Source organism: Dichomitus squalens (assembly GCF_000275845.1).
Source record: "Dichomitus squalens LYAD-421 SS1 unplaced genomic scaffold DICSQscaffold_1, whole genome shotgun sequence".
Classification (NCBI taxonomy): domain Eukaryota; kingdom Fungi; phylum Basidiomycota; class Agaricomycetes; order Polyporales; family Polyporaceae; genus Dichomitus; species Dichomitus squalens.
Window position 1 is genome coordinate 2,027,455 of NW_006766883.1, and position 27,598 is coordinate 2,055,052.

Below are 27,598 nucleotides of genomic sequence, written 5' to 3' on the forward strand. Positions count from 1 at the left end.
ATCACTTTTCTCTACGCCCACCGGCTGCGGTGGGGGACCAGGCCTACCCTCATAACCTCATCGACGGTTCTGCCGCACGCCGCTGACTACTGAAGTCGACGGCCCTCATAGATGGGCCGTCTGGACCATCGTTCTATGGCCTTGGCGTTCCAATTATGTATTCTCTTGCTGCACACGCTGCCTTCGCCGGCTCCCATGAAGAGGGTCCGGTATTCAGTAAGTGCATGCCCTCCTCAAGGCCGAAGACGCGGGAAGCGAGCGGGGTCTGTCAGAGGACAAGGGCATGACAAATGGCCCGAGACCTAGCGTGACAGTCTGACTCGGTGAGCGCCAGGGATGAAGGTCTTACTCAGGAAGCGAATCACAGACGACAACTTAGTACTCTCATGCTCTCTGATAGTCAGCTTCGCAGGTGCCGCGCCTAGGAGTGGACAACGGAAATTCGCAGCTCATGATTCATGTACGCTGAAGACCATAGTATTCGCGTGACACGGACGTACCAATCCAAAACCCTAGCCAACGGTTTATGACGACGTACTGAACGCGGTATTCGTTGTTGCTCCTTGTGAGAGACAATTGTATCGTCAGGGATTAAGCGCTGAAGCTTGAAGTGGCGGTCGAACACGTACCGACACTCTGGATCATCCGCCTTTTCGAACCACTGTATCAGATCTGGGCAGGAGCGTCTCCCGGCTCCTGAGCTGCCTATCGTACACCGAACGCTCGTGCTTTTCACTCGGTTAATCCTACTGGCATTGCCGACAGTGACCATGTCTTGGAAGGTTCCTCTTGTATGACAGACTTCTATTGCAGGGCGTCCGCCGGGCTGAGGGGCCTGGGCGATCAGCTTGTGCGGCGATTAAGGTCGGATATAAGGGTACACATCCATCAGAGTGGTGTCGCGCTTGAGCTTCCCAGGCATCTGGCCATGACTGATAGAAACGGTGAAGACATTGGGGGAGCTTTGAATGAAGAGACATCATCACGATTACGAACTCTATGCAATACATTGCGTCACGGCGGGCGGAGGAGGTGACAATGATGGTAAGAATGTAACAGAACTGACAGAGCGTGGAAAGTAATGTAAGAAATGTACGCGACGCGATTATGGAGGAAATTGAGAGGATAAGAGGAGAACGAGTTCGTGTTCCCGATCGCTTCCAAATGATGGTGTCGTCAGCGTCTGCCCTTCCTACCAGACTGATCTGTAGTCTACACTCACTTATGAATTCTTTACATGGTCGTCTTCTCCACATCCACTCGAATTCCACTGACAGGACTCCCAAGCGAGACGCCGCCGGTGTACAAGGCCGCCTCAATGTCCGACTTCTGGTAATGTATATTGTCCATCTCCATCCCGCTCGTCGTGCCCAGCGTGTCGCCAGGAATGCTTCCAATCGTGCTCAGCACGACGCCCTGGGTACGTACAATCGCCTTTGAGCCCGAGCGACCCTGCATTCCGAAACCAAAACCCAAACCAGAGAACGGCGAGCCCGGACTTGACTTCGACGATGTAGGGCCAGCGGTGAAGGCAATAGTGCCCGCCGATTGGCTGACAGTCTCCGAACCCCGCTCACGGAGATCAAGAATGAGCCTGCAGGCAAGTACAGGCGAGAGCATAACACTGAGTGGTATGCAGATGGCCGAAATGGCTTGACGAGGTCTAGATCACCCGTCATCGGAATCGTCTCAGGATCAGTTAGCGGCAGCTAGGACGTACTGAAGGTAGAAGATACCGTTGACGAGATTGGCGATGGAGATGAGAATGTAATAAAAGACGCCTGGGATGCATGAACATCAGTGTCATTCTAGATCGTAACCCTCTGCGCCTTACCTTCACGAAGGAACGTTTGGATGAGTCGACTGCTCGGCCCACCGTTACGACGGCGGATAGTGATCGCCTTGCCGATCGTCATGAACGTGACCATCGTGTCATACAACAGCGGCGCGATCTGGGGTCGCAACAAGCGTCAGTGTCAGTGATAGACTTCCACAAGGCGTGAAATAGTCCTACGAAGAATCCTGCCAGGTGACATGGTCAGTGCGATTGCAGAATAGGCAGCGAAATAGTCGACTTACCGAGGAGGTGCGCCGAATGAGGCTTCGACATGGGGAAACAAGGGCCCATGATGGCATGAGGGGGCATAAAGGGAAGAACTGCAACCACGTGTGAGCGCTGTAGCCTGATTACCTGAAAAGCGAACAACACTTACGGTCCATCTGAGATGTTGCGACGTAAAGCTGGTACGCAACAACACCGGAGAGGGCCGAGACAAGGAGGACAAGAACGTAGATGTTGCGATTAAAGAATGCGTAGGTTCTGATCAGGAGGATGCTCTCTGCAGCGACCTGGTTCCACATGGCAAGAGCAACGGGGATCTACGGGATGACAGTCAGATTCCGATAGCTGGATATGGACGACGGACGCTGCAGACCTTGAATATCCGCTGGCATGTCTCCTCAGTATGGTTGACGGCGAAGGCATACAGAAGGTAAGGGACGACGGCCAACACCCAATACCTGTCGTGGCACGGCGACATTCAGATACTTCGCGTGCTTTAGTGCGGACACGACGAACGCACCGGCAGAACAGGTAGGCCACTTTTACAGGTGTCCAGCTCGTCTTCCAGATCTACACTAAGGTCAGAAACGCGTCCTAGGCTGACGAAGGACGGCACATACGAAGCGGTACTCCCGCTGGAGACCAAAGAACCAGTCCCAGACGATGATGGCGTCTGCAGAAATGTCAGTGCACTGCACCCTCGACATCATCACATGAACCTACACATCGCTGTTGTGGGCAGTGAGCGATGCGGTCAATTCCACAATGAAGATGACATGACATACCACAGAAGTGGATTTGCGTCCTTGATTAGCGGGGGCAGTGAGATGACGGGACCGTCGGACATCAAGTCGTGACTGACTTACACGAAGATGAAATACTGCGCGGTCTGTAGGGTGTCCTGCATCTCGACGTCGATATATGCGATGCGTATTCGTAGATGTTTGGTGGCTACGTCGTCCGCACCGCGTTGCGAGGCACGTCAGAGACGGGGAGGGCGGACGAAGGGGTGGTGGGGCGAGAGGAGAGGGAAAGGAGACGGGGCGGGGCAGCCGAGGAGAGCAGGGCGAATATACTCGCCCTCGGAGGGTCCACGCTCGACGCAACACGCGAAGAAAAATCGAAGCATCCGCCGCCGATGGCTCGCGGCGACCATATCCAGCCCCTCGACTGCCCGAAACGCGCCGTCGACTGCCGCATCGAGCACGAAGGGCTGCACATTGCTGCACGCCTGCCCGCATCGGGTAGAATGCCCGGCGCGCCACAACCCTCGCATGTCACGAACAACGTCGCCCGAGGCCGCGAACGACCACCTCCCCTCCGCGGCGCTGGCCGCGTCTTGCCCCCGCCCCGGGCCCCGTCCTGCTTGCGAGCCTCCAAGCGACATCGTCCCGCCCGCAGCGCGGTATGCACGGACAACGTGCATCCGTCCGCTACGCGTGTATGCGAGTCCATCGCGACCAGAGCCACCGCTCTAGGTGTGCGCATCTCCGTTTCCGGAAGGGGGCATTCCCGGCGATATGATGTGGGCCCTCTTCCCCGCCAGACCTGCACGCCCCACCAGGATCACATCGCGGGCACATGTGCCCAATCTCGCCCATATCTGCATCTCAAGTCCGGCTCACCTGAATCCTTGCCATACACGGATCTCGGGTCTGCAGCGCGGTGCCAAAGAGTTGCGATCACCCTTCCCGGTTTCGTTTCTTTTGTTTGCACGCTCGCTCGCTCAGTCGATCCACCAGATCTGGCCTGCGTGCATAGAAAGCGATTACTCCGATTAACGGCGGCCACGTCCGCCGCCCAACGTCAAGTTACTCGATAGGCACCAACCTCCGCCCGTCGCCCGGCGTCCTATCTACGCCCGGTGCACGGTGTGCTCCCTCTCCTTTTTCGCCACGTTCGCCCGGTGCCTCAACAGGCAGAACTCGCCGTACGAGTTCTGCTGCTGCCACAGCGCGCCCGGGAACCACAGCGTGCGCGTCAGCAACGGCGAGTGCGCCGCGTCCAGGAACGGCTGGCACGCGACGCGCGCCCAGGTCTGCTCGTCCACGATGTACCGCGGCTCGTGTGGCCCCTCTTGCGGGTGCTGCGGGAAGTCCAGGTCGAGGAGGTAGTCACACGAGTCCACGTCCACCTGTGAAGAAAGCAAGAGAAGCCAGGGGCGAAAACAGGAACGCGAACAGCGCGCCGACGCGAACGAGGTGTAAGAGGTGTGAAGAGGACAAACAAAAGAGGGGGGAGAGTGAACAGATGCTGTCAGCCAACGCTTCGCTGATTCCGAGCCAACCGGCACACCTACATAGAACGCTCGCGCTTCCTTGTTCAGATCGTTCAGATCCTTGGGTACCACCCTCGTTCCCTGCTGTCTCACCAACAGCCCGCCCTTGCGCGGGGTCTCCGAGAAATGCCCAGGCAGCATCCCGTCGAACGCGCTCTTGACCCAGTCGACGCGCACCCCGTCCGGCACAATGAAGTGTCCCGGGAAGCGGTGCCACTCCTTGCCCACGCACAAGCGCAGATTGAACGGCTCGACGAGCGACAGGTCGATCCGCGGCTGCTCCTCCGAGTCCGACTCGGCCTCGGGATGCTCCTGACCACCGTGACGCGCGGCAGGGTCGAGTTGTGGCGGAAGAGATACGTGACCGGTCGCATTCAGTAAACGCGGCACCTCCGCGGCCTCCAGGGCGTACGTGACCGATAGCGGGGCGTGGTAGTACTTCCAGTGCGCCATGGTGCGCGCGAGCGAGAGCACGCTGGATGTGACGACCACGGAGAGCGTGAACTGGCTGAAGAGCGACGAGCGCGATGCCTGTATGCGGATATTAATTTCAATATACGTGGTATTGTGTGAAGTGCTGCTCTGAGAACGCGCACCCGGTATGGCGAGTTCGTCGCCGCGATGAACGCAGCCTCGAGCCAGCCGCGCACGAGGTAGATCGTGACGGCGGCGTTGAAGCAGATGAACGGGTAAATCGGGTACATGAATCGCTCCTCTTTGTGCTTCTGCGTGGTCATGATCGCGACCCACAGATACACCGGCGCGAGGCGGACGGCCAGAAGGACGTACGGGGAGCTCTGGTTGACGAACAGATACCGCTCCCCCAGACGCTTGTGGTCGAACCGGTACGTGACAAGGAGCGCGGGAAGCGCCGCAAAGGCGAACGGGACCAATACGTTGAAGTTCAGGAGCAGATTCGCGAGGTAGAAGTGCACGGGCTCTGTTCCGTAGAGTTCGGGGCCACGCTGCGCATCTGGGAAGACGTTATATTTGACGATGTTCCACGGAACGACGGAGAGCTTGTTGTAGAAGAGCGTATCTATGGCGACGACAGGTATCTGTCGGAGATTACGTCTGCATTAGAGCCTCAGAGAAACCGGGAATGCAGGACGTACGAATAACAGGGCAGCAATTGCACCACAAATGGCCATTCGTTGCCACCTTGTGGTGAGCCAAGAAGTACGCGTCTCGGAAGTGACCTTGTCTGCGCCAGTCAAGAAGAGCTCCTCGAGGACGAATGGAATGGCGACCGCGAGCGAGAAGGGCCAACCGACGATCGCACCTGTCGCGAAGCATAGGGTGGCAAAGAGTGTGCGACGCATATTGCTGTTGCTTGGTCTCTCCATCGCGTGCGCGAAGCCAAGGGTGTTGGCGTACATGGCAAACGAAGATGGCAGGAATGCTGCCGAAACGTACTGAGCAACTGGGCGGCTGGATTGACCTGGAGTGACGTACATGTAGATGCGATCCACATCCCGGCATTCGCGAGGAGCATAAAGAATACGTACCGACCCACACGGTAGTTGATGTGCTCAACTACCGCGCGGTAGAAAGTCACCTCACAAAGAGAAGAGACGATGGCAAGGAAGATGCGGACGGCGAAGAATGCTGGGCGCTGAATGGGCAATTCTATCAGCATTTGGAGACAGTTTGCAGCAACTTGATGTCACTTACCTTTTCAGGACCCAGGAACATCGCGGACAGCTGTACAGGCAGGTAGTGCAGGAGGATGTATGCCCAACTCCTGATCGAGTATTCAGGGGACGTCTCCCATGTCTGGAAACCATAACCCTTCCACAGATAGTGCAAGGGTTCCCAGAAGTTGTATACTAGGAGAAAATAATCATGAGAGGGATGGCGGATGCACCACATCCCTACGACACGCACCTTCGTCGCAGTCCTGAATTCCGTTGTACATGGCTCCAGCTACGCGGATGAGGAGCAAGATGCGCAAAGCACTTGACCAAGTCGGACACCATGGCGCACGTTGTGCCCTGCATGACCATAGCGGGCTCACAGTCTATCCCACCCACGATGTGCGAGAGGACGCACCTGCGAAGTTGGTCCTGTAACAACCCTCCGTGACGGTTCTTGGGTTTTGTGGAGGGAGACGAAGCAGCCTGGTTTGTCGGTTTCCTGAAGCTGATAGTTTGGACGTTCGGACCCAGCTGAACGCCGGTAGACATGCTGGGCTGTGTTTTGCAGTTACAGAGAGCCGCCTAGGAGGAACATGAAAAGGGGTGCGTCGGCGCAGGTCGGCTTGGACGTCGGAGAGGGCGCAAAGAACCGCTGGACGCCGTCGGAGCGCGTGCGGACACGTGGTGGCGCCGTCGTGACCGCGACGCGTTCAGAGGCCGAGCGCGCCTCCCGAGCTCTCGCGCATTGGCGACCGACGACGAGCATCTCACTGCTCGCAGGACATTCTGGAGGATGCACGGCGGGCAAAGGGTATTGTGCAAGAAGGGAACATTCGGCCACGCAGCGCGTCAATAGCAATTCCACCTGGTCGTTGTAACCTCCTTGGTTTTCTAGGAATCGCTATTGGCACGGTGCATGGCACACAAGTGTCGCGAACATTACAGCTCAGCTGGACATTCGCGCTTTGCCCGCCGTATACGCAAAACTTGGCACGTTCGCTATGTGACGAGAGTGGAGAGTGGTACGGTCCAACCTGCGAAGTGCCCTTGCTCGGTCCCCCCGACGAAGTCGGCTCCCCCTCCTTCTCCTCGCGGTACTTGGTCCTGGGCAGGCCTAGTCTCGTTCGTTCGGTATATCACACTCTTTGTCCACAAATATCACTGACCTCTCCCTCCTTCCCTCTTCCCAGCCCCGACCACCCACGCCGCCATGGGCGAGTCTCCGCACCGACGCCCTGTCAACTGGACCGCCCTGCACGCCCTTGAGAACCTCACCCCTCCCAGCCCATCTCTGTCGGGAAGTCTCGATGCTCTCGCAACTTTGGCCAGCTCAGGAGAGATTCCCATTTTCCTCCACTCTGGCTGCGATCAAGACAAATCCAGGCCACCTTCTACCATCCTACGGCGGCATAGGTCCATGAACCTCCTCAAACCGAGCTCTAGCATGGCGACATTCCGCTCCACCAACACCTTTGGTGAAATGCGCACCACCAGGTCTCGGGTGCAGAAGGTGGAACCCCCGAAACCCGACGATGCCAGTGAACGTACCGTCCGCCAACAGTCTTTCCGGTCTTCCGATGTCAGCTACTTGTCGACGAGAATCAGCACAAGCACAAGCTACTGGAACAATCGCTTCTCTGCTGTCTCGGAGCTGGATGCCTCTCATCTCAGTATCTTACGTCATCTGGGTTCGAATGTCTCAGATCCCGAACCTGATTCTCCCCCCACTGGGTCAGACCTGTGTGTTCCCCGGGCCTCTCCAAGCGTGCCTTTAGCAGTCTCTGCCTCTGAATCCATCGTCGTGTGCCCTGAACCCCCATACCCCTCCCAGACGTCTTTCGATGCATTCAAGTTTCCATTCACCCCTGAGTCCCCTCGGCTCACACGAACTCCTTCGAAGTCACGGTCAAGATTATCTGCTTCCTTTTTGCACCAGAGTGTCTCCCCGTCTCCATCCAGTACAAGCACTGCGGCTTCCGACGACTTCAGCACTGCTCCATCAGTCCGCTTCCACTCTTCGCTCCTGCGGCATGCCTGCCCATCTAGGAGTTCCTCTCTTCGCTCGACTAAAGGGGATAGCCCTCAACGGGCTATGCACAGTCCATCTCCTGCCCCTCTAGGCCGTGGACAGGAGGATTCTCTACCGGTCTCTCCTACATCTCCGCGCTTCGCTGTCCTCTCTTCCCCTACGCTTGCGGACAACCAGACGGCTAGTTCTGGTTCTGGCTCCAGCACCCGCATACATAATGCTAACTTGGTTTCTGTTGACCTGCCTGCCGTCTTGAGCTGGCTACGCGACATCTGTTTCGAATTGTGGATCGACCAAGAGGGCTTTCGGCGCATACAACCAAAATTCAGGCTCGTTGGATACACGCCTCCCTCGCCGGATCCCGATATGTCTTGCGACAACGACTTGACGCACGGAATCGCTCTATTTCGTCCCGTCCGACGGGTATCGTCGACCTACCACCATGGCATTCTCGACTCGCTCCCCGCTATCCGCAGGCTCACACTCGCAGACAGGGAAGACAAGGATTACATGTCTCGTCAGGCCAGCCTGGCCATCAAGGCGAACGGCGTGTATGTCGTTACTGGCACCGAATCATTCGAGGATCTCCCTCCAGGCAGCCCGGGTAGCGGCCTTTCACATGCGGCCAACAACTTTCTGAACCTCGGCCCGGATCATGCAGAACAACCCAAATTACGATGGCGATTCGAGTACATGGTCGAAGATAGGAAGAACGATTCTGGCAAGGTCATGACTGGAGAGAAGGTCTTGACTCCGCTGGGTTTCTCGTGCTCTCCTGGACTGCTTCACCCCTCTCACGGCAAGCGCATCCGCCTCGTGCAAGTTCTCATGAAGAACATGATCCCCAAACTCTCTTCTGCGAAGCTCACGGCGACAAATGTGGCGGCGCGGGTGCAGACTCAGAGGCCGGTCGGAATTCTCAGCTCAGAGGCCATCCGAGGGGCCTTCGGAAGCATTGACTTGCCCAGGTCTCCTCCCGTTTTGCGCGCGAAGAATCTTATCCGCACACTATCTGGTCACCGTAGAACGCGTTCTTCGGAGCCGTCGAGCATCCCGTGGTCCCCAGGTATGCAAGGACCTGATCTTGCCGAAAGAGCAAGACCTGCGTCTCTCTCAGCCGCCGCCCGTCAGACGGTGGCACGGGCACCTAGCCTCAACATCCAGAACGGCCGCGGTACGAATGCGCCTGCGCCGTCGTGGTCTAACAATCCACCCAATCCCACGCCACATACTGGACCTCCGGACAGGCTCTCGAGACAGATACTTACGCGCGAAGAGCTGGCGGCGATCCTTGCCTCCTTCCCTACACCCGGTTCGGGCGACACGGGTGCGACGCTGACTTCGGGTGTAGGTGCGCTGAGTCCGCCCAGCTACTATCGCCACCGGCGTGCCCAGTCGGATCTCGAACGGGTGGACGAGCTGGGCATAGTAACGTCCTGACAGTGAGTCCGAGGCATCCTCTCACGCTGATAGCTAGGCTGATCTCTTGCAGACTTACAGAGCCCGATCTTTGCTACGATGTACATGGTGCAGGCGTGGCACCCGTCCACTACAGACTCGGGCTTTCGGTCTGTGTGGCTGCATGCACGATCGGTTCTTCGGGTTTTCGTGGTCCGAACAGACTGCGTCATTGTGCGATTCATTGGCTTCCAGATTGCGTTGGGCGTGCCTGTACGTCCCGAACGCGAAAGCATCGGATTGTGTGGTTCTGTCACAGGGGGGATTGACCCATTCCGAAGCTGTGCTCCCGAAGAATGTTCATCATCACACTGTATATCATTGGGAACCGAACTGGGCTCCACACCCTTCGTGGCACTGCAAGTTGACCTCACTGCGTATGAGATATATGTATGACATCACACCAGAGATGAACGTAGGCATCCGTAAACATTGCAACCCGAGATAACAAGATGGAGATGTCCATGGAAGGTACAGGTATATAGATCGCATGGCTCACTGCACTAGCGACACACGCAGCGGCATCTGGGGGCCGAGATGCATCTCGTCCTTCACGAGCGGTGTGACGAGACCTGCAGCAAAGCGGATGATTTCAGGCTTGTCTTCGGGGATGGCAAACTCGAAGTGCTCGATGAGCTCGACGAGGATCGATTGCATCTCAATGACCCTGAAGAGAAGGAAGCGTGAGCCAGGCCTCCCAGAATTCCCTGGTCATACAGTAGGACTCACGAGAATCGCCAGCCGATGCACGCCTGCAGACCCGCGCTGAACGTCATCAAGTTCGACGTCACACCGACATAGGTCGCCCCCATCTTCTCGTGTGCGACAAACCGGTCCGGGTTGAACTCGTCCGCGTCCGGGCCCCAGATGGTCGGCAGCCGGTTGTACGCCCAGATGGAGATGAGGCAGTTGGTGCCCTTGGGGATCGGGATCTCGCTCACGGCCTCCCCGTCCGTCGTCGTGATCGGGGTAGCGAGCGGGAGGACGTCGTCGCGCGCCGCGACGCGCCCGAGCGTGTAGACGATCGGGTGCAGCCGGAGGACCTCCTTCATCGCCGCGAGCGTGTAGGTCATCGCGTCGAGGTCGGAGACGGAGAAGTCGGCGTCGCCGCGCTCCGCGACGCGCGCACGGATCGCCTTGATCTCGTCCCGCATCTTCTGCTGGTAGTCCGGGTGCCGGGCGAGCTCGTAGAGGAGCCAGGTCATCGACGACGCGGTCGTCTCGTGCCCCGCGAGAAGGAAGGTCGCCATCTGGGACATCATCTCTTCGTTTGTCAGGCGAGACTTCGGGTCTTCCGAGGCGTTCGCCTTGACTGTGCCGAAGCGGAAAAACGTTCAGTACCAGTGCTACGTTCCCCGAATACGCCGGTTATCAGGCAGGCAGGAAACGTACCGAGGATGCTCATAATATCCTTCTTCTTCTCTCCGTTGCCGGCGAGGACGGCCTCGGTCTTCTCGTCGATCAGGGTCTTCGCGAAATTGTTGATCACTTTGAGCGTTCGCCGGAAGCGGACGTGGTCCTTGGTAGGGATGTATTTAGCATACTTCAGGATCGGCATGGGGATCAGGTGCCAGAAGGATTGGAAGAAGAGAGTAAGGTTGGACGGGTATGGGATAGCATCCGTACTATTTGGGGCGAATCAACCTTAGGCCGCCATTGGCTGAAGAACTGGTTCACTCACAACATGTTCTTGTATGCCTCTATGACGGGGTTCAGGGAGTCGTCGAGGGCACCACATTGCACGTCGAACCCGACTGTCCGCGAATTGGGCCGTGGATGCGACAGAAGATGTTTGACGACGTACCTTCTCCGATCACATCCAACGTACACCTCGTGAGCCAAGCCAGGACGTTGATACGCTCGCTACCATTAGGTGTGGTAGCCAAGAGTTCCCTCCACTTTTGACCCAGCTAAAGGACGGTCGCAGTCAGATACTCTAGACATGAAACACTTGCAGATGCTGAACATACTTTCTGGGCCGACGCGCGGAAGAGGGGCAAGAATGACTTTAATTGACTAGCGGTGAACGCTGGGTTCATGATCTTGCGGATACGCGTATGGTCCTTGTCTATCATGCCGAGTTCACATACACCTTGTTCCACTAACGAAGAACAACCCACCCTGCGCGAAGAGAATACCTGAGCCAGCGATCTCGCGGCTGAACTGCCTAGCGACAGCGCTCTTTGGGAAGTGATATCCCGACTTGTGAAAGATGTATTGGAGAGCCTGACGGAGCTATCAGCACAAGTGCAACCGTTAGTACTAGCGTCCGGACAACATACCTTGGGATCAGCAATTACCAAGTTGTCCTCCTGCAAACGTAGTCTCGAATCAAGCATTGAACAACGACAAGAGACGATATGAAATCACTCACACCCATGACACCCTTGGTCCGCCAGACATGTCCATACTCCCGCATCCATTGTCCGTCTAGCTCCCCTACTTCCAATTGTTGATTCACCTGTTGCAAGTTCCCTGAGGGCGCGTGCAACGTCAACTTTGAGTTCCTACGATTTAGCCAGCTGTGTTCGCTCACCCATGAACCAACTCGGGGCGGGCGGTCCCCTAACCTTCCTCACATGGCGGCGCGCAAGGTAGCGCCGTACCGAATAGACAAGCAGGAGCGCACCCCCCGCCAGCAAAACAAACACCTGGGGATCCATGACCTGCCACGTTGCAGATTAGCCTCGATCCCAGCCGAGACAGGGGGAAACAGACTCGCGGAGGAACAGCACTCACTTAGACCAGGAGAGCAGAAAGCCACGTTCGGTCGCACCGGCCTATGTCTATATAGTATGCTGCCGTGGCAGGCCTGTGCACGGTCGTGCTTCTTTCGAAGTCGTCGGCTTCCCACAACGTACCCTGTTATCCGAAACGCAGCCAGTCCTGGGCTTTAGGGCGGCACTTGACATGATCGCAACGGCTAAAATCGATGCCGAGTCAGCCTGCTCGGCGTCATGGAAGACAGGAAACCGTCGCGGTGCACGCCCAGTGATATTCCCATAGACAATCAGGCGTCGCATGGCCTATGGGAGCGCTGACACCTATGTCGTAAATGCTTGTGGTCTGGTGCGCACCTGTCAACAGGCGTCCGCCTGTGCCTGCTGCTTGCGGTTGTGCGCCTTCATATATCGCCTTCGCTTCCTCCTGCTCGCACAGAGACTCGCGCACTGACACGATGCATCTCCCTAGTATGGTTCGTGCTCGCGCACGCGCAGCTGAACGCAACAAGATTGGTCTTGGGAAATGGGCCGACAGTAATGTGAACGGAAGCTACCAAGCTGTATGGTGATCATGAGAGAGGCATGGAATGTGGAGTAGGTGCGAGAAAGCTGTCAATCTGACGCGGTCACAAGCAGAACTTGTGAGATAATCGCGGATCCGATAGCCTCCATATATGAACATACCTCGTGTAGAGACCAGAAAACAAGCGTCTACAGAGACGCCCTCTCTCTCTCTCCCAATAATCACATCTTTCATCTTAGGTTGCGGAGACTTAGCCTCTATCAGTCGAAGGACGCACTGCAGAGGCTGACCGCTGACCTCGTATCTGGAGTAATGGGGTGGTTCGGAGCGCCCCTGGGCGCCGGAATCGCTTCCCCGCCTTCCCATGACATACAGGGCTACTTAGCGGCTGCACTGGGCGCTATAGCACCCTAAATGCCGCTGTCAATCAATGACAAAGTCCCATACCTTGTCAACCCTGTCCTGCACAGAAGCGCAGAAGGTCAGCAGGCACAACTGAATCAAATCAAGGCAACCTACCGACGGGGTTGGGCGGCTCCAGCCTGAGCACAGGTCAACGCACTCCGAAGATGCCTGTCGTTTGGAGGCTTGAACGGCCATCCAAATCGCAAGAAATATACTACATACTATGTAGCATAGATAACGTACAGAGCGCGCTCTCTCGTCAGCAGGCTACCGCCCTGTCAGACGAATCTCCAGCCACCGCAGGAGAGGGTACGTCACCGCTGCAAACGCCGCAGCAAGCTACAGACCAATGATTGTACATTCAGCAGAGCTCTGGAGACCGCCCATGTAGCGGGGACGCTCACCTCAAAGCCCAGGTCGGCACCAAACTCTGCGCCGGCCATCTTGCCTAATGGTCCTGTGTACCACACCTCGGACATCCCGACAACAGCGCCTGCGACGCCAAAGCAACCGGCCAACACTCCTGCCGCGCCCAGTGGGAGTCTAGTCAAGAAGTCTGTTGAGCGATACGATCAGAAGTTTGGGGGCATGACACTGACCGGCTTGGGCTATCCCATTCATCAAGATTGTATCCACCGAGAGGGCCGCCTTTCCGGCGGAAGATGAAATGCTCCTCGGCGACGATAACGATGAAGAAGGCTGTCCAGTACGAGAGGATGCTCAGGAAGTTCGACAGGATCTCCGAGAAATGCTCGCGACCAGCCACGCCTGCGACGGTGTAGATGACAAACGCGAGGAATGTCCAGAAGAAGCGGGGAACCATAGCAAACGGACGGCCGATCGACTGCATGGCAAGGCCTGCGCTATAGGTGTTCGGAATGTTATTTGCACTAGAAGGCTGTTAGATACTGCTCTTATTGCACTGCTAGAAGGGCTTACACAACGGAGAGCCCAAGCAGAACAAGCAAGAATTTGCCGAAGCCACCCCAAGGGGAGAGAACTTTTGCTACCAACCCTCCGGTGCTACCGTCGGCATAGGCTTGTACGTATGCAGGATTCGTGATGGTCATCAAGGCAGCGCCTAAGATCTCCACGAAGCAAATCGGGATCCACAGGCCAAAGAACGTGAGCAAGAAGATCTTCGTGCTAGAAGTGTTCGCGGGAAGCCTGCAATTGTAGTCCGCCGCGACCGGGGCCCACTGAAAAGAGATGAAAAGAGGATGGTAAGAGGATGGTACGAACTGGTTGCGCGTGTACGTACACCGGTGAACGAGCCGAAGACGATACCTCCGAAACTGAGGACGTCCGCTGACAACGCTCTGCCCGTGTCCTCTAGAGGCTTCTGAGCATTCACATCGAAGCCGGCGTGTCCACCAAGACCCCAGAGGAACATGATTATGATGAAGATCACAATCCACGCATACCGCTCATAGTAGTGCACGTAGTTGTACCCGACGAAGCAAGGGATCAAGCTGAGAAGACCGATGATGATGATACCGACGACAAGTGGCAGTGTACCAGGGTTGATGGAAGCAAGGGTTTGACCACCGAGGATTACCGCAGTCACTGAGAAGCCCAACCTGATTGCGAAAGAAGTCAAAAATTATACATACCGAGATGTACGTCACACGACAGAAAACACGTACTGCGTGAGGATGTTGAGGATTGAATATATTGTTCCACCCACGTAGCCCGAGCTGAACCGTGTTATGATCATGGTGCGGAGTCCCGTCTTCGGTCCTAGGGTACTGATGAAGGCGGTAGCGATTCCGCCCAGAGCGCCAAAGCAAAGGATTGTAGCGATAGCATGGCTGCAATACGAATTGGTCCAGTGTTCACATGCATGGTGCCCGACATAGCATACGTACGGCAGGCTCAGGAAATAGAATTCTTGTGCTAGGGTGCCAATGGGAATTGTTGTCAGGACCGTGTTGACGGACCACCACATAAGCAGGCTGTCCGCATGCGAAAAGCCGTTCGATTGACGCGTCTCGCATAGATCGACTTCGCATGCTCACTTGTTCCACATGTTTTTCGTCTCCCGCTGGTCCTCCGGAACTCGCTCAACACCTCGGGCCTCTACTCCACTGGCGAAAAGCTTAGACAGCAGAGGTCCGAGTCGGCCATAGCGCTTGACCAGAACGTCTTCTGGCGCTACCTCCGCGGCGGGCACCGTCGAGTCGTGAAAGACGGGACCCTTCTCCTTGTCGTCCGAGACATCCGAGCCCAGGGTAGACATAGCTACTGCAAGTAAAGAGGGGAGCGGAGCAAAGGAGTTGGAGAGCTTTAGCGCTAACAGCCCATTAATGGCGACGAGAGCTGAGCGCTGAGCGCCGAGCGCTAGCAGCGGGCTATTTTTGCAATCGAAGCGACTCGCGTGCCTGCACACGATTTTGGCAGGTTTGATCAAGCCGGAGGAAAAAGTCCTGATATATATATCTTAGCGCTCAATACAACACAAAGTCTATACGGGTGGCTTGTTATCCTTTTGCGCTGTTCCATGCGTTAGTACTGCAGACGGCCATCAGGAGATAAGCAGGAGGAACCTACCCATGGTGATCCTGTCACCCAAGGACAGCGCAATGCCCTGAGTTTTGCTACGTATCCGTACATGCCCGGTGATCGTTCCTGCCTCCGTCCGCTCGACACTGAGGTTCGCCAACGCATCCTCGCCTGTGCAGAATGAGCATTGAATCAAGAACGACAATATACCACAATGCTTACCGAACAAGCTTCTTGCGTACATATTCGCCGATAAGAAGTCGCAGTCGCCGGAGAGAGCGCCTTCTGGAGTAAGGCATGACATGTTCGTCGCCTTCATGACATGTTCGAGGTACTCTCTCGGGTCCCTGCACCACAAACTGTCAATAGTGGCGAAAGGATCGCTGCGCGGATACGTACGAGATAGTCGTGGTGACGTTGACCCGGTTCTCCCACTCAAACTCCGTCCACATGCTCCGGAACTTAAGTCATGAGCGGTGTCAGTGACGGTCGCTGGTGCATGCGAAGTAGTCTACGAACCTGCTGCTCCGTGCAATACGCCGGCTTGATATAGTCCATGATGTCAATGTGAATGTCGTTCAAGATGACGCATTGCTCTGCCATGCCAGGTCCCTCCCAGAGAATGCTACCGAAGATGACGCCGGTCTCCGTCGATGAAACCTTGATCGTCGCCTTGATGCTCTGGAAGCTGTGGGGCGCGATGGTGTATATAGAAGGCCGCTCGACTAGCTTGAGGTCACCCAGGGTCGCGAAGTCTAGGCAAAGGTTCTGGAGGGTATCCGCTGTCTGGTTGACGAGGAGCACATCTACATGCCCATGTTCATCAGTGACTGAATGACATCCAAATCCGGCATGTAGACTGACCGAGGAGAATATCAAAGCCGTGGACCTTGACGTACGCCTCGGCATAGATGGGGTCGGAGAACCCGGTAAGCTGCGAGATCCTGCTAAGGTTCGAAATAAAGTCTTCCGTAACCTCGCCTGCGCCAGTCGCGCGGTTCACGTCCTCAGAGTCCTACCACAAACATTGAGTCTGGCGGACCACAAACAACGGCCTGGTTACTCACGTCGATTACGTCGTCCGCAGCCCTCTTCGAGAACTGACGGAAAGTGAGGAGGTCGTCGACCTGGACGATGGCAGCCTTCGCCTTCTCCGACTCCTTCTTTTCCGCAGCCTTTTTCTGCACATCCGGTGACTGTCAACGATGAGAATTTGTGCATGACAGAGCTCACAGACCTCCTGAGCGGCGACCATCTTGGAGTAAGCAGCCTTGGTGTCCTTCAGGAAGATCTCGTGGACGGGAGGCTTCGACTCGAGCTCGCTGAGGGTTTGGATGCAGCTCATGATGCGCTCGGTCGAGTCCTCATCAATGGGCACGGTGACAAACTTGGACTGGCCGACGCGAATGACTGAAGCCATGATGAGCATTGCCTGTCAGGGGTCCGTTAGCTCATGTCGTCACACGCTGCAAAGCTGAGTACCGACCTCAGCACGGAGAGCGTTGACCTTCCGCTTATCGCTGGACAGCTCCGAGAAACGGAGGACGAGCTTCGTCAAAGCACTTGCCAGAACAGAACCGGTGTAGAAGTCGCCGCCGAGGATCAGAGCTACCACAGACGAAGGATCATCAGCACCCCGCAGTCGCACACGACATCCATCCACCGCGCGTCCACGTACCTCGCAACGGCGGCTTCGCAGCAGCCTTGACCGCCTCCAGCCGCGCGCTCGACACGCTCGTGAACGCGCTCTCGCTCGCATACGTCCCGTCCGCGAGCACCTTCGGCTTCGACGCCTCCGCCCGCACCTCGTCCTTCCGCTCCTCCCCGTCCTCCGCGCCCGCCGCCTCCTCCAGCAGCCGCTGCTCCGACGCCAATATCGGGATCTCCCCCAGCACCTTCCGCAGCTCCCTGAGCACCTCCTCGATCTCCGCCGTCTGCTCCGCGTACTCCCCGAGGATCCACAATATGCCGCGGTACACCTTCCCGGACTTGATCTCGGGCAGCGTCTGCGTCAGCTTCTCGCAGATCGTCCCGCGCAGCTGCGGGAACTTCTCGACGACCTCGCGCACGAACGCGACGACGTCCAGCGCCGACGGGTTGCTCGAGTCCCCGAGGAAGTCCATGAGCGCGTGCACGACGCTCGCCGCGACCTCGGAGAACTTGACCGCGCAGACGTGGATGCTCTGGATGAGCAGCTGGCGGTACTCGGGCGCCTTCTCGTACTCCTGGTCCTGCGTCTTCTGCAGCTGCTTCTTGAGGAAGAGGACGACCTCCTCGACGTTGCGGCTCGACGTGAGGCTGAGCACGATGCCGATGGCTTTCCGGCGGACCTCCAGGTCCGTCGCGCTGGAGAGGATCTGGAGGATGTCCATGATGAGGGGGTCGAGGACATGGCCGTGCTTGGAGCGGAGGGCGTCGAGACGGTCGAGGACGATGAGCTTGGCGTTGTTGTCAGACTCCCTTTGGACGAGGCTGATGTAGCAGGACGCGGCGGCTGTGGACGGACAAAATCAGGAGAACGCTTGCCTACAACTGCACGTTTACGCACCCTTAACGGCCGCCGGGTTCTGCGTCAGGGAAGTGAGAGTCGTCGCCGCCTCGTACTTGACCGCATGCGACGGCGCGTTGAGGAGCTCGGAGATGAGGAGGATGTAGCGGGCCTGAATGCGTGCGCGTTCATGTTCATTCCTCTCCGCACGCCCGACAGACCAAGACGCGCGCGAGCACTCACCTTGTGCGACGTCTCCTGCTTGCAGTCGAGCCTGACGACCTCGATGATGCTCATCTGCAGCAGCTCGTCCATCGCCGGGATCTGGTCGAACACGGACACGATGTACTCGACCGCCTTGGGCATCGCGCACTGCGCGAGGAACACGAACGCGTTCCGCTTGCACGTCGCGTCCGACTCCGCGGCGAGGAACGTCTGGATGAGCTCGGGCGCGTCGGGGATGAGGTTCTCAAACTCGCGGTAGATCGAGTACACCGCGAACACGGCGTTCTTGCGCACGTACGAGTGCCGGTGCTCGAGGCACGAGCGGCACGTAGGGATGAGCGGCTCGAGCAGCTCGGCGTCTTTGGAGATCTTCTGGAGGAAGCGGAGCGTCGCGCCGCGGATGTACTCGTTGGGGTGTTGCTAGATGTGTCCTGCGATTCAGTATAAACGCGGGGGGTATGCGGGGGAGCCACTCACGAGGTCGTTACGGATGGCGTTGCTTCATGCGGGGTCAGTACGGGGAACGGGCAGGGAGTAGATGAGGAGGCTTACACGACAAGAATCATCTCCTGCTTGAGCTTCCCGTTGTCATCATACTTTGGGCACACCTCCCAGTAGAAGTGCAGGAGCTTCTTGAGTTGCTTGTTTCGTGAGGGCATAACATATTGGATGATAGGCATTAAGAGTGAGGGCTTTGAAGCACACGCGCACACAAGATCAATCCTCTAATTCCTTGGTGTTATTTCCCCCATGATGATAAGCATACCTGCGGGTTCCCATTGATTGTGGAAACGATGATTTTGCGCAACGTGTCAAGCTTGACCTCGTCCGAGCCTTTCTGCAGTCCCGCACGGAGATCTGCTGTCGTTGGTGTCTCGGAAGCATCCTCAAAGACCAAGGTGTAGCAAGAAGCATCAGCGGACGCCATGTTCGGAGAGAAGTAAGGGAGGGAAAGGGCCGAGACGAAGGACAGTGGAGGTCAAGAGAGGAGTTGCTATATTCGGTATGCGGACATGCCGGCCACGATAGCACTTGCATAGCGCTCAGTGATGCATATAATTATTGCCTGCTACATCGAGCTCTACGTGTACGTCTACGACCGTTGAAGCGGACGGAAGGGCAGAAAGCTTTGTTCTTGCACTATACACCCCAATGTCTCGGGTAGATCTTTGCACGCAATCGCAGTAGTTCTCCGCACAGGATGAGATTGCAAGAGGTTACACTATGCAAGGTCTGTAGCACATGATATGTACAATCACCATACGAGCCGGCGCACGTTGGCCGCCGCTCCAACACCATCGTTCTACCGACGTCCCAGAGTCTAGGAACACGGGAGGAACAAACCCATTTCAATAACAGCGGCAATCCCAGACCGACGTCCCCCCGAGGCGAAAGAGGATCATGAAGGCAGGCCCAAGGTCGTGCGCTGCAAGACGCTGCAGTCAACACAACGCTCACGGACATCTCGGGGGAACCAGCTCACCAGTTTGATGATGTTCTCCCGGTCTGCAGGCGGCATCGCGTACACCTCCTCCCTCGTCATGGCGATGACCCTCATAATGAGCGCCTGGACGCGCAAGTCAATTTCCGCGGAGCACGATAAGCATACCCAGCACTGCGCACCTTCTGGTCGTCGGGGAGCCCTGTGAGAGCATCGGGCAGTTGCGGGGCAGCAGGCGCAGGTGCAGCAGGCGGCTGTGACATATGCGGCAGCTGCGTGTGAGGAGGCGGCTGCGCGTGGGGCAGCCCTGGGACATGCGGTGGTTGCGGGAGTGCTTGGGGCGCGTGAGGGACAGGAGGAGGAGCGGTGCCAAAGCCAGGGACTTGGTTTGGGGGAGGTGTCCCGTATCCACGATTGGGCGCTGCGGGAGGTGCAGGTGGGCCACCAGGGTAGCTCTGCGGAGGATAGCCTCCTGGTGGAACAGCAGCGTGAACTGGGTATGTGGGTGTTGCGCCGCGTGGAGGAGGGATTTGGGCTTGCATGTGTGGGGGTATGGCTGAAGGAGGTTGTGAAGGGATTGCTGGAGGCGCGGTGGCTTGTGGAGCTCTAGGTGCGCCGGGAAGAGCACCATACTTCGCAAGAATTTCCTGAAGACACCATCGACCCAGAGTTGATTCAAATCTTAAGAATAGACATGACTACTGCTGACCTGGACAACTTCCATTTTCACCGCGTTGATATTGACCATTACGGTCATAAGTGCATACGCGATTTGGGGTTGCTGGTTCAATATGGCTTTCGCCTCAGCAGCAGTCGTTCTCTACCGGCGGGACGTTCATTATACATGAAGCCGTCTTCATCAACCAGCAGAACACACTCACAGACCTTCAAAGTGAGCAGGAGCTCCAGAAGCTGTTCTTCCGGTATTGTTGGAGCCGCCATCGGAGCCTTCGAGACGAATAACGCACTGACTGCGCTGGAGATGGATGAATCAGAGTCCGGAACAAAGCACGTTTGCTGTAGAGGTTCTCCGGTGACAAAAGATAGCAGAACGGCAGGTCGGCCAGAGTGACGGTAAGAGGTCAAGTAGAGTTTGTTAAGCGCCCATTGGGAGGAGCGGAAATCGAAGAAGCCACTAATATTGACCTAGTGCCGTGCCACCACTTCACACAGCAATGAATCGAAGTATAGTACATATTTATTGATCTTCCATCCACTACATACGTGAAGGTAGTCGACTATGCAGGAACACGAGGCGTCAAACGGTGACGGACGAGGGAAAAGTAAGGCAGTAGGCCACGAATGCTTACGCCGAGGCCGAGACGAGACTGGCGAGCTTGCCCTGCGAGTCGAGACTGACGACGGTGTCGCAGCCACCGACATGCTTCTGGTCTGAAGATGGTGGTGTCAGATGGAAGTGGGAAGTGGGGAGCGGGTGGGACACTGACTGATGAAGATGTTGGGGACGGAACGTTGGCTAGTCTTCTCCTCGAGGTAGTCCTGAACTGCAGAACCCTCGTCAAGCTCATCAAGCCTAGAGAAGGAGCTCAGTCGTGAATGACAGGAACGGTTTGAGCACGTATATGCGCACTCTACGATCTTGGTCTGCGCATCGGGGAACTTGGAGGTGAGCAGAGCCTTGGCACGCTTGCAGTAGGGGCACCAAGTCTTGGAGAAGATGACGATCTTGTTCTCCGCGATGGAGTTCTATCCCAGGAAAGACATGAATTAGCACTTGCGTCAAGCTGAATCGGAACGGCGTCTGGCTACCTCTACGAGATCCTTGACGGCCATGACTTTGAGCTGATAGGGAGAAGGATGGGATGAAGATGGAGGTTCCGTGGCTATTACGACAGACGACGGCGGGGATGCTTACTGGGTTGGAAGCAGAGTGGGAGAACCAGGAGGAGAAGCCTCTATATAGACTGGGGAGCATCGATTTGGAGTGACGGGCGGAGGACCTGCTGAGCAATCGTGGTGAGCACTGGGCGCGTCAGACGCGCTCTCATCTCGTCATCCGCTCACGTGTACCGTTCGTACGCGTCTGGTCACGCCGCCCGCCCCGGTCACGTCCGAGCTCGTCGAGCAGCACCGACATCCTAGTAGCGGCACCCTTCGCGTCGAATGGCCACATCTGTCCCTGAGATCAGTCTATCCACCGAGCCGCAAGCACAGCCAGAAATCATGTCGTTGGTGCGCAGCTTCTGCAAGATCATGGAACGCATCGCGCCCCTGCGCTTCGCTGAAAAGTGGGACAATGTCAGCATTCCCCTTCCCCGACCCCCGTCCACCATCGCTCATGGCCAAGCTTCCTCTAGGTCGGCCTCATCCTAGGTTCGCGTCCCCCGTCCCTCCCTCAGTGCCCGATCGTCTGACACCCCAATCCAGAGGCCCCCTACGTCCGCCCCAACGCGAATAGAGTCCTGCTGACCATCGAGTGCGTCCCCCGCCTCGACCCCTCCTCCTCCTACCCCTCCTGACCCCCCTCGCGCCCCGCCAAGCCTCACGCCCCAAGTCGTCGAAGAAGCCCTCTCCACCCCGACCGCCATCGTCGTCGCCTACCACCCCCCCATCTTCAAGCCCGTCCCCGCGCTCACGCTCGCCACCCCCCTCCACGCGTCCCTCCTCCGCTGCGCCGCCGCCGGCGTCTCCGTCTACACCCCCCACACCGCCCTCGACTCCGTCACGGACGGCATCAACGACTGGCTCTGCACCCGCGTCGCCGACTCCCTCCGCGACATCAACTGGTCCGCCCGCTTCATCGGCCCGGCCTTCCCCGACGGCCTGGGCGGCGTCGGCCGCGTCGTAACCCTCAACCAGCCCATGGCCCTCGCCGACCTCTGCAGCAAGGTCCGCACCGAGCTCGAGCTCACCTCCGGTACGCCGCCCGCCCTTTTCTGGTCTCTGGCTTCTCCCGTCGCTGACCCGTGCCCCTGCCCGCCGACAGTCCAGGTGGCCTACGCGAAGCCCGAGCGGGAAAAGGTCCAGATCAGCACCATCGCCATCTGCGCGGGCTCGGGCGGCTCGATGCTCCTCGGCGTCGACGCCGACGTGTACTTCACCGGCGAGATGTCCCACCACGAGGTCCTTGCCGCGATCCAGAGCGGCCACAATGTGATTCTGTGTGGGTGCCTTCTCCCGGACCAGTTGTCGTACTCTACGACTCACTATCGCCGGATACCGCTTAGGTGGGCACACAAACACGGAACGGGGCTACCTCCCTTGGCTCGCCAAGGACATCCTCGACTTCATCCAGGAAGAGGTCGCACAACCCACCGACCCTGCAGGAGCGGAGCTTCTCAAGGACCTCGAGGTCGTCGTCAGTCAACGGGACGAGCACCCTCTCTTTACCGTGTAACCCCGTATTCCATCCTTGCTGGTCGCATCTATCGATACATACTTCGCAGCTTCCGAGTTCCTTCGCATGTACAGGCGTTCACACACGGCAGCCTCCGATGACTTTGCCGGTTTGCCAGAGACGGAGAGAAAATGATCTGCATTGTGTAGCGCTACATACGTCACCGGTCGACCTCGCTGATATACATGACCCCGAGATGGAATGATCAGTATCCACATCGACATGAGATATTAGGGGGGAAAAACATACCCGAACACAAGATCCTACAAATCGATACGGTCAGCAACGGTCTCGTCCACGAATTCCAGACACACGTTTACGTACCATGGTACCGATGATAGCGACCACGTCCGCAATCATGTGCTAAAGGGAAGTCGTGAGCACGCGCAACACGCAAGGCGCTACCATATCCTCTCACATCTAGCGGATAGAAGACAGAGTCGCGTAAGGAAACCGAACGGACGGGGACGGCTGGATTCAGAACGGTGCACTCACGTCTCATCATGAAGTCGGCGCCGGCCAAATGCGCGAAGCCAGGCGCGCGGATCTTGCACCGGTAGGGACGGTTCGTGCCGTCCGATACGAGGTACACGCCCATCTCGCCCTTGGGCGCCTCGATCGCGCTGTAGGTCTCACCCGGAGGGACGGAGTAACCCTCGCTGAAGAGCTGTGGACCCTGCGGTGAGCGGCTGGACTACGTGGATTGCGAGAAGCAGTATACCTTGAAGTGGTGGATGAGGGACTCCATGCTCTCCTTCATAGAGGCACGGGGAGGAGGAACAAGCTTGTAGTCGTCGACCTTCACAGCGCCAGTCGGGATCTTGTTCAAGCACTGGAAGAATCCGGTTAGGGAGAGCACCTAAGAACACCGCGTAAAAGGCTACACCTACCTGGCTGATGATACGGAGCGACTCGCGGAACTCCTGGACACGGCACAGGTAACGGTCGTAGCAGTCGCCGTTCTTGCCGACGGGGACGTCGAACTCGACCTCGTCGTACTTGTCGTACGGCGCGACCTTGCGGATGTCCCAAGGGACGCCGCTGCCGCGGAGCATAACACCGCTGAACGAGTAGTCCAGCGCCTGCTTCGCGGTCACTACACCGATGCCGATCGTACGCTCCTTCCAGATACGGTTCCCAGTGACGACCTCCTCGATCTCGTCGACGCGTGAGGAGAACTGGGTGGCCCACTTGAAGATATCCTCGAGGAGACCGTGGGGGAGATCGAAGGCGACACCACCCGGGCGGACGTACGCGGCGTGCAGGCGGGCACCGGAGACGCGCTCGTAGAACTCCATGAGCTTCTCGCGCTCCTCGAAACCCCACAGGAAGGGCGTCAGGGCACCAACATCCATGGCATGGGAGAGGACGGCCATCAAGTCTAGCAGTCCTCACTTTGAGGATATAGGATGACTGAGAGGGGAGAGGAACGTACGGTTCAAGATACGAGTGATTTCACCGAACAACGTACGGATCCACTTCGCGCGCTCCGGCACCTCAATGTTAAGAAGCTTCTCGACAGCCAGAGAGTAACAAAGCTCGTTCGTCACTGTTGAGAAGGCTCAGTCTACTGCAGGATTAGGGACTATTCCAAATGACGTACTCATCGAGACATAGTCGAGACGATCAAAGTAGGGAAGAGCTTGAGTGTAAGTCTTGTACTCGATCAGTTTCTCGGTTCCTCGGTGGAGTAGGCCGACGTGCTGCTCAATGTAAGCAGAAGGTCTACCGTAATGTGATGGACCACTCACGGGATCCGCGCGCAAAACCTCCTCTCCGTTGAGCTCAAGAATCAACCGAAGCACACCGTGGGCGGCGGGATGCTGGGGGCTGTCAGTGTATCAGTATTGCTGTTGTCTATTCACCCATGAAGCAACACGCACCCGAAATTGACTGCGAGCCCGCATCAAGTCAACACACCTCTCCTTTGCTGATGAACTGCCCCTGCTCACCAGTGAAGTGACGCAGCTGCGTCTCCGGTCTGCTCCCGGTCTCCGCCAAGATCTCCGCCGCATGCAAACCATGCAAGTCTTCTACCGTATGTGTCTCAAACACGTTTTTGCCACCCCGAGTGGTCGCCGGCGACGGCGTCACCTCCGCCTGGGCGACCGCCGAGCGCGAGAGGTGTCGACGTGCCGCTGCAGCAGAAAGGAGCGACGATGGTCCAGGGGAAGTAGGGGATGAAAGGCGCGGCGCCCGCGCGAGCTGGCGACGGAAGAGCGTGGAGGCCATCCTCGTCGCTGGCGGGAAGTCTAAGGGGGCTCTGTCGTCGTCGTGTTCGACGTTAGTCGGTGCTAAACGGACTGTTCTCATTCGACGCCGCCCGGCCCTCCCCGCCAGGGAAGGTCGGGCCCACGGTCCCGTGACGCCGGAGATGTGTTTGGCGCCCGTCAATCGCTGCAGCGGCCGCCCAGGTACTGCGACCTATGGCTACCACAGCCGCAGACACCGTGTCCTAGTCTCTACCTGTCCTATTCCTATTACTCTCGGTAGTGTCACCTACCACTCTGCATGCTGACTGAACTCTTGGCGCGGAGTTGGCTTCTCTGTCTAGCCTCTGTGCTGTTGTCTGGGGTGGGAGTGGTGCGTGCGGACGAGAAACCATGCACTACACACGATAGTGGGAACTACTATGACCTGAGCAGGCTGTCCGCAAGGTACGCCGCGCGCATGGTGCAATCTACCACAGTGCTCATTGTCTGACTACAGTCTATAGCAAAGACTATGAATTCACATCCTACAGCGGCCAGAAATACGTCCTGAACGTCTGCAAACCGATTTCTACAGAGGTCTGGAACCCTCGTGTTGACAAGCCCGATGACGTCGCTGGGTATACGGAACGTGGACATGGTGGTTTCTCCATGGGGTGAGCAGCGGTCTCCTGAGCTGGCCCACGACATTAGCTTGACCGCACTCCGTAGTGATGTGAACACCACCGTGCTTTTCCGCGAAGGGAACCCAGTCATTCTCATGACGGACGGCTCGCCCTGCCCCAGTGCCGGCAGCTTGACTGCGTCCACTGCGATTCGCTTCATTTGCGACTCTTCTGCAGGAACCGGTACGTGTGCCAACCCTTTCCAAGCCGGGCGAGGCCGTGGCTCACCTATCCCGTGTTTCCCAAAGGCAAACCCAAAATGATCGCCACTCTCCCTCCAGACGAGGAGACCGCATGTGCGTTCTTCGTGGAATGGCGGACTGAGGTGTGTGCCGAGGACTTAGGCCGCATCAGGGGCTCAAGTGAACCCATGCTTTTGTCCAGATGGCATGTCCCACGTCCGAAGGTGGTGTGTTTGGAACTATCGTTTCTGTTCTAGCCATCATGTGCGCTCTTCTCAACTGCTCCTGAGCTCATTACTTACCACCGGATTGGCGGTTCACAGTGCTGCAGTACTATTTGCTCTCTATCTCGTCGGCGGCACCCTCTATAACCGCTACGTGCTGGAGCTTCGAGGCGTGGACCAGATTCCACGAGTTTCGTTCTTTTCATTTAGCGACACGGTGGAGTTCGTTCGAGACTGCGTGGATCGCATCAAGTACAGGACGTCTGACGCATGGCAATCGCGTAACTGGGGAGCGCAGAACTGGAGCAGTGGAAGTGGGTCGTGGGGAGGCTCAGGGAGGGGGGGATATGGCGGACTACGCTCCACGCCTGAGGAGGCACAAACCATGCTTGGGGGACCGCCCGGATGGCTGGATGAGCAGGACGAGGAGGACGATGAAGAGGCTGCGCGACAGGCTCCTCCTGCGCCTGCGCATACGTCGCAGCCAGAGGATGAGAGTCGGCCGTCGGGCATGGACCAGAACGGAGTGGTACGGTTGTGACCCGGTGACTGTGTAGTGGGTGCAATTGAGTGCCTGCTGAGCTCAAAAGCTGACGTCTATCGCGCCACAGATTGGTAGGTTGATATCGATAGGTGCATTTGTGGCATTCGCTATTCACGAGTTATCATGAAGAGTGTAAGGTTGTATTATGCGAGACTGAGAATGGCGACTGGCAGTGGATACGGCCGAGTACGCAGCGGATGGGTCGAGAGTGTCCTTGTGGGCGAGAGTTGCCGAGAAGAGCGCGAACGAGAGTGGGAAGAGGAGATGAAGCGAGGGAGCAACGTTGTTGAGGATCGCCCAGCTGGTGGATCGCAATCAGATCTGCAATGACCGCATCGATGTTCCGGCGCGTGGCTAGCCGGAGTCCGCTCGGGCAGGGTACAGGGTGCGCAGACGGCTTTTGTGAGTGCGTTGTGGATATCGCGGGCGACGATGGCAGCGCGAAGGGGGGCGAGGACAAGGACGGGGTGGCATAGGGACGGGGACAATGGGCGACGTTGTTTGGCTGAAGGCGCGGGCTGGGCGACAAAAGGGCGTATGGGCGCCTGTGCGGGCGTGCGAGCTGGGGCTTTGGCTGCCACTGGGGCTGGCCAGTCTGTGTCTGTTGGTGTTCTCTCTCCCGTTCCCCGTCGTCCAGCCGTCTG

General features: G+C 57.5%; 11 protein-coding genes across 11 annotated transcripts; 3 read left to right on the forward strand and 8 right to left on the reverse strand.

Moving 5' to 3' along the window:
• Positions 1 to 1,233: 1,233 nt before the first annotated feature.
• On the reverse strand, positions 1,234 to 3,283 carry DICSQDRAFT_164921 (uncharacterized protein; the record flags this gene model as incomplete). The annotated part of the gene is made up of 13 exons (XM_007360456.1): positions 1,234 to 1,663; positions 1,721 to 1,781; positions 1,835 to 1,952; positions 2,015 to 2,022; positions 2,080 to 2,157; positions 2,214 to 2,379; positions 2,436 to 2,520; positions 2,583 to 2,632; positions 2,683 to 2,735; positions 2,786 to 2,791; positions 2,848 to 2,867; positions 2,929 to 2,963; positions 3,029 to 3,283. The coding sequence occupies 13 exons, from the start codon at positions 3,281 to 3,283 to the stop codon at positions 1,234 to 1,236; spliced, it is 1,365 nt and encodes a 454-aa protein (XP_007360518.1).
• Positions 3,284 to 3,917: 634 nt separating this feature from the next.
• Positions 3,918 to 6,526, reverse strand: DICSQDRAFT_47648 (asparagine-linked glycosylation 9 protein; the record flags this gene model as incomplete). The annotated part of the gene is made up of 8 exons (XM_007359850.1): positions 3,918 to 4,196; positions 4,362 to 4,871; positions 4,937 to 5,398; positions 5,456 to 5,742; positions 5,796 to 5,955; positions 6,015 to 6,169; positions 6,228 to 6,334; positions 6,393 to 6,526. 8 exons carry the CDS (start codon positions 6,524 to 6,526, stop codon positions 3,918 to 3,920), a joined length of 2,094 nt encoding a protein of 697 aa, XP_007359912.1.
• A 1,543-nt stretch (positions 6,527 to 8,069) lies between these two features.
• DICSQDRAFT_96152 (uncharacterized protein) lies at positions 8,070 to 9,064 on the forward strand (the record flags this gene model as incomplete). Its single annotated transcript, XM_007360457.1, has 1 exon — positions 8,070 to 9,064. A coding segment is annotated over one exon (993 nt), but the record flags the coding sequence as incomplete, so codon positions are not given.
• An 824-nt stretch (positions 9,065 to 9,888) lies between these two features.
• On the reverse strand, positions 9,889 to 12,739 carry DICSQDRAFT_76461 (cytochrome P450). The gene is made up of 11 exons (XM_007360458.1): positions 12,204 to 12,739; positions 12,001 to 12,130; positions 11,839 to 11,939; positions 11,747 to 11,776; positions 11,585 to 11,690; positions 11,435 to 11,532; positions 11,269 to 11,374; positions 11,146 to 11,218; positions 10,857 to 11,089; positions 10,194 to 10,776; positions 9,889 to 10,131 (listed from the first exon to the last, which is right to left on the reverse strand). Exons 2-11 carry the CDS (start codon positions 12,125 to 12,127, stop codon positions 9,960 to 9,962), a joined length of 1,629 nt encoding a protein of 542 aa, XP_007360520.1. The 5' UTR covers positions 12,128 to 12,130; positions 12,204 to 12,739; the 3' UTR covers positions 9,889 to 9,959.
• Positions 12,740 to 13,285: 546 nt separating this feature from the next.
• Positions 13,286 to 15,354, reverse strand: DICSQDRAFT_96158 (cytosine-purine permease; the record flags this gene model as incomplete). The annotated part of the gene is made up of 8 exons (XM_007360459.1): positions 13,286 to 13,454; positions 13,520 to 13,658; positions 13,715 to 14,005; positions 14,055 to 14,314; positions 14,377 to 14,695; positions 14,762 to 14,926; positions 14,984 to 15,070; positions 15,134 to 15,354. The coding sequence occupies 8 exons, from the start codon at positions 15,352 to 15,354 to the stop codon at positions 13,383 to 13,385; spliced, it is 1,554 nt and encodes a 517-aa protein (XP_007360521.1). The 3' UTR covers positions 13,286 to 13,382.
• Positions 15,355 to 15,525: 171 nt separating this feature from the next.
• On the reverse strand, positions 15,526 to 19,284 carry DICSQDRAFT_96161 (coatomer protein). The gene is made up of 15 exons (XM_007360460.1): positions 19,097 to 19,284; positions 18,883 to 19,022; positions 18,808 to 18,829; positions 18,349 to 18,750; positions 18,166 to 18,277; positions 17,296 to 18,111; positions 17,104 to 17,225; positions 16,855 to 17,049; positions 16,685 to 16,798; positions 16,482 to 16,632; positions 16,137 to 16,423; positions 16,017 to 16,078; positions 15,840 to 15,964; positions 15,666 to 15,788; positions 15,526 to 15,608 (listed from the first exon to the last, which is right to left on the reverse strand). The coding sequence occupies exons 1-15, from the start codon at positions 19,256 to 19,258 to the stop codon at positions 15,580 to 15,582; spliced, it is 2,862 nt and encodes a 953-aa protein (XP_007360522.1). The 5' UTR covers positions 19,259 to 19,284; the 3' UTR covers positions 15,526 to 15,579.
• Positions 19,285 to 19,729: 445 nt separating this feature from the next.
• DICSQDRAFT_151446 (uncharacterized protein) lies at positions 19,730 to 20,776 on the reverse strand (the record flags this gene model as incomplete). Its single annotated transcript, XM_007360461.1, has 6 exons — positions 20,657 to 20,776; positions 20,481 to 20,591; positions 20,116 to 20,418; positions 19,954 to 20,025; positions 19,814 to 19,897; positions 19,730 to 19,756 (listed from the first exon to the last, which is right to left on the reverse strand). Exons 1-6 carry the CDS (start codon positions 20,711 to 20,713, stop codon positions 19,730 to 19,732), a joined length of 654 nt encoding a protein of 217 aa, XP_007360523.1. The 5' UTR covers positions 20,714 to 20,776.
• A 112-nt stretch (positions 20,777 to 20,888) lies between these two features.
• DICSQDRAFT_131367 (glutaredoxin) lies at positions 20,889 to 21,768 on the reverse strand. Its single transcript, XM_007360462.1, has 4 exons — positions 21,542 to 21,768; positions 21,363 to 21,478; positions 21,220 to 21,305; positions 20,889 to 21,163 (listed from the first exon to the last, which is right to left on the reverse strand). Exons 1-4 carry the CDS (start codon positions 21,563 to 21,565, stop codon positions 21,078 to 21,080), a joined length of 312 nt encoding a protein of 103 aa, XP_007360524.1. The 5' UTR covers positions 21,566 to 21,768; the 3' UTR covers positions 20,889 to 21,077.
• Positions 21,769 to 21,955: 187 nt separating this feature from the next.
• On the forward strand, positions 21,956 to 23,129 carry DICSQDRAFT_46143 (NIF3-like protein-like protein; the record flags this gene model as incomplete). The annotated part of the gene is made up of 6 exons (XM_007359757.1): positions 21,956 to 22,030; positions 22,090 to 22,105; positions 22,160 to 22,208; positions 22,273 to 22,649; positions 22,719 to 22,895; positions 22,960 to 23,129. The coding sequence occupies 6 exons, from the start codon at positions 21,956 to 21,958 to the stop codon at positions 23,127 to 23,129; spliced, it is 864 nt and encodes a 287-aa protein (XP_007359819.1).
• Positions 23,130 to 23,250: 121 nt separating this feature from the next.
• DICSQDRAFT_131369 (NADH-ubiquinone oxidoreductase) lies at positions 23,251 to 25,398 on the reverse strand. Its single transcript, XM_007360463.1, has 11 exons — positions 25,082 to 25,398; positions 25,013 to 25,022; positions 24,881 to 24,959; positions 24,733 to 24,832; positions 24,565 to 24,678; positions 24,020 to 24,510; positions 23,851 to 23,961; positions 23,623 to 23,796; positions 23,454 to 23,492; positions 23,379 to 23,392; positions 23,251 to 23,305 (listed from the first exon to the last, which is right to left on the reverse strand). Exons 1-11 carry the CDS (start codon positions 25,359 to 25,361, stop codon positions 23,290 to 23,292), a joined length of 1,428 nt encoding a protein of 475 aa, XP_007360525.1. The 5' UTR covers positions 25,362 to 25,398; the 3' UTR covers positions 23,251 to 23,289.
• Positions 25,399 to 25,915: 517 nt separating this feature from the next.
• DICSQDRAFT_47451 (mannose 6-phosphate receptor domain-containing protein) lies at positions 25,916 to 26,951 on the forward strand (the record flags this gene model as incomplete). Its single annotated transcript, XM_007359835.1, has 5 exons — positions 25,916 to 25,995; positions 26,051 to 26,187; positions 26,253 to 26,329; positions 26,389 to 26,450; positions 26,510 to 26,951. Coding segments are annotated over 5 exons (798 nt in total), but the record flags the coding sequence as incomplete, so codon positions are not given.
• Positions 26,952 to 27,598: the final 647 nt, after the last annotated feature.

Bases quoted from the DNA above. Each gene is read 5' to 3' on its own strand.
- DICSQDRAFT_96161 (XM_007360460.1), bottom strand. From the start codon at position 19,258: ATGGCGTCCGCTGATGCTTCTTGCTACACCTTGGTCTTTGAGGATGCT. The intron at 19,023-19,096 runs GTATGCTTATCA...TGTGCTTCAAAG, and splicing joins CAATCAATGGGAACCCGCAG to CCCTCACTCTTAATGCCTAT. The intron at 16,079-16,136 runs GTTCGTAGACTA...TCATGACTTAAG, and splicing joins CGTATTGCACGGAGCAGCAG to TTCCGGAGCATGTGGACGGA.
- DICSQDRAFT_76461 (XM_007360458.1), bottom strand. From the start codon at position 12,127: ATGGATCCCCAGGTGTTTGTTTTGCTGGCGGGGGGTGCGCTCCTGCTT. The intron at 11,940-12,000 runs GTGAGCGAACAC...ACGCGCCCTCAG, and splicing joins CGCCCCGAGTTGGTTCATGG to GGAACTTGCAACAGGTGAAT. The intron at 11,533-11,584 runs GTGGGTTGTTCT...TCGGCATGATAG, and splicing joins AGGTATTCTCTTCGCGCAGG to ACAAGGACCATACGCGTATC.
- DICSQDRAFT_131369 (XM_007360463.1), bottom strand. From the start codon at position 25,361: ATGGCCTCCACGCTCTTCCGTCGCCAGCTCGCGCGGGCGCCGCGCCTT. The intron at 24,833-24,880 runs GTGAGTGGTCCA...TACATTGAGCAG, and splicing joins AGGTTTTGCGCGCGGATCCC to CACGTCGGCCTACTCCACCG. The intron at 24,511-24,564 runs GTACGTTCCTCT...GAGGACTGCTAG, and splicing joins AATCACTCGTATCTTGAACC to ACTTGATGGCCGTCCTCTCC.
- DICSQDRAFT_131367 (XM_007360462.1), bottom strand. From the start codon at position 21,565: ATGGCCGTCAAGGATCTCGTAGAG. The intron at 21,479-21,541 runs GTAGCCAGACGC...TTCCTGGGATAG, and splicing joins CCGTCAAGGATCTCGTAGAG to AACTCCATCGCGGAGAACAA. The intron at 21,306-21,362 runs GTGCGCATATAC...CTCCTTCTCTAG, and splicing joins GCGCAGACCAAGATCGTAGA to GCTTGATGAGCTTGACGAGG.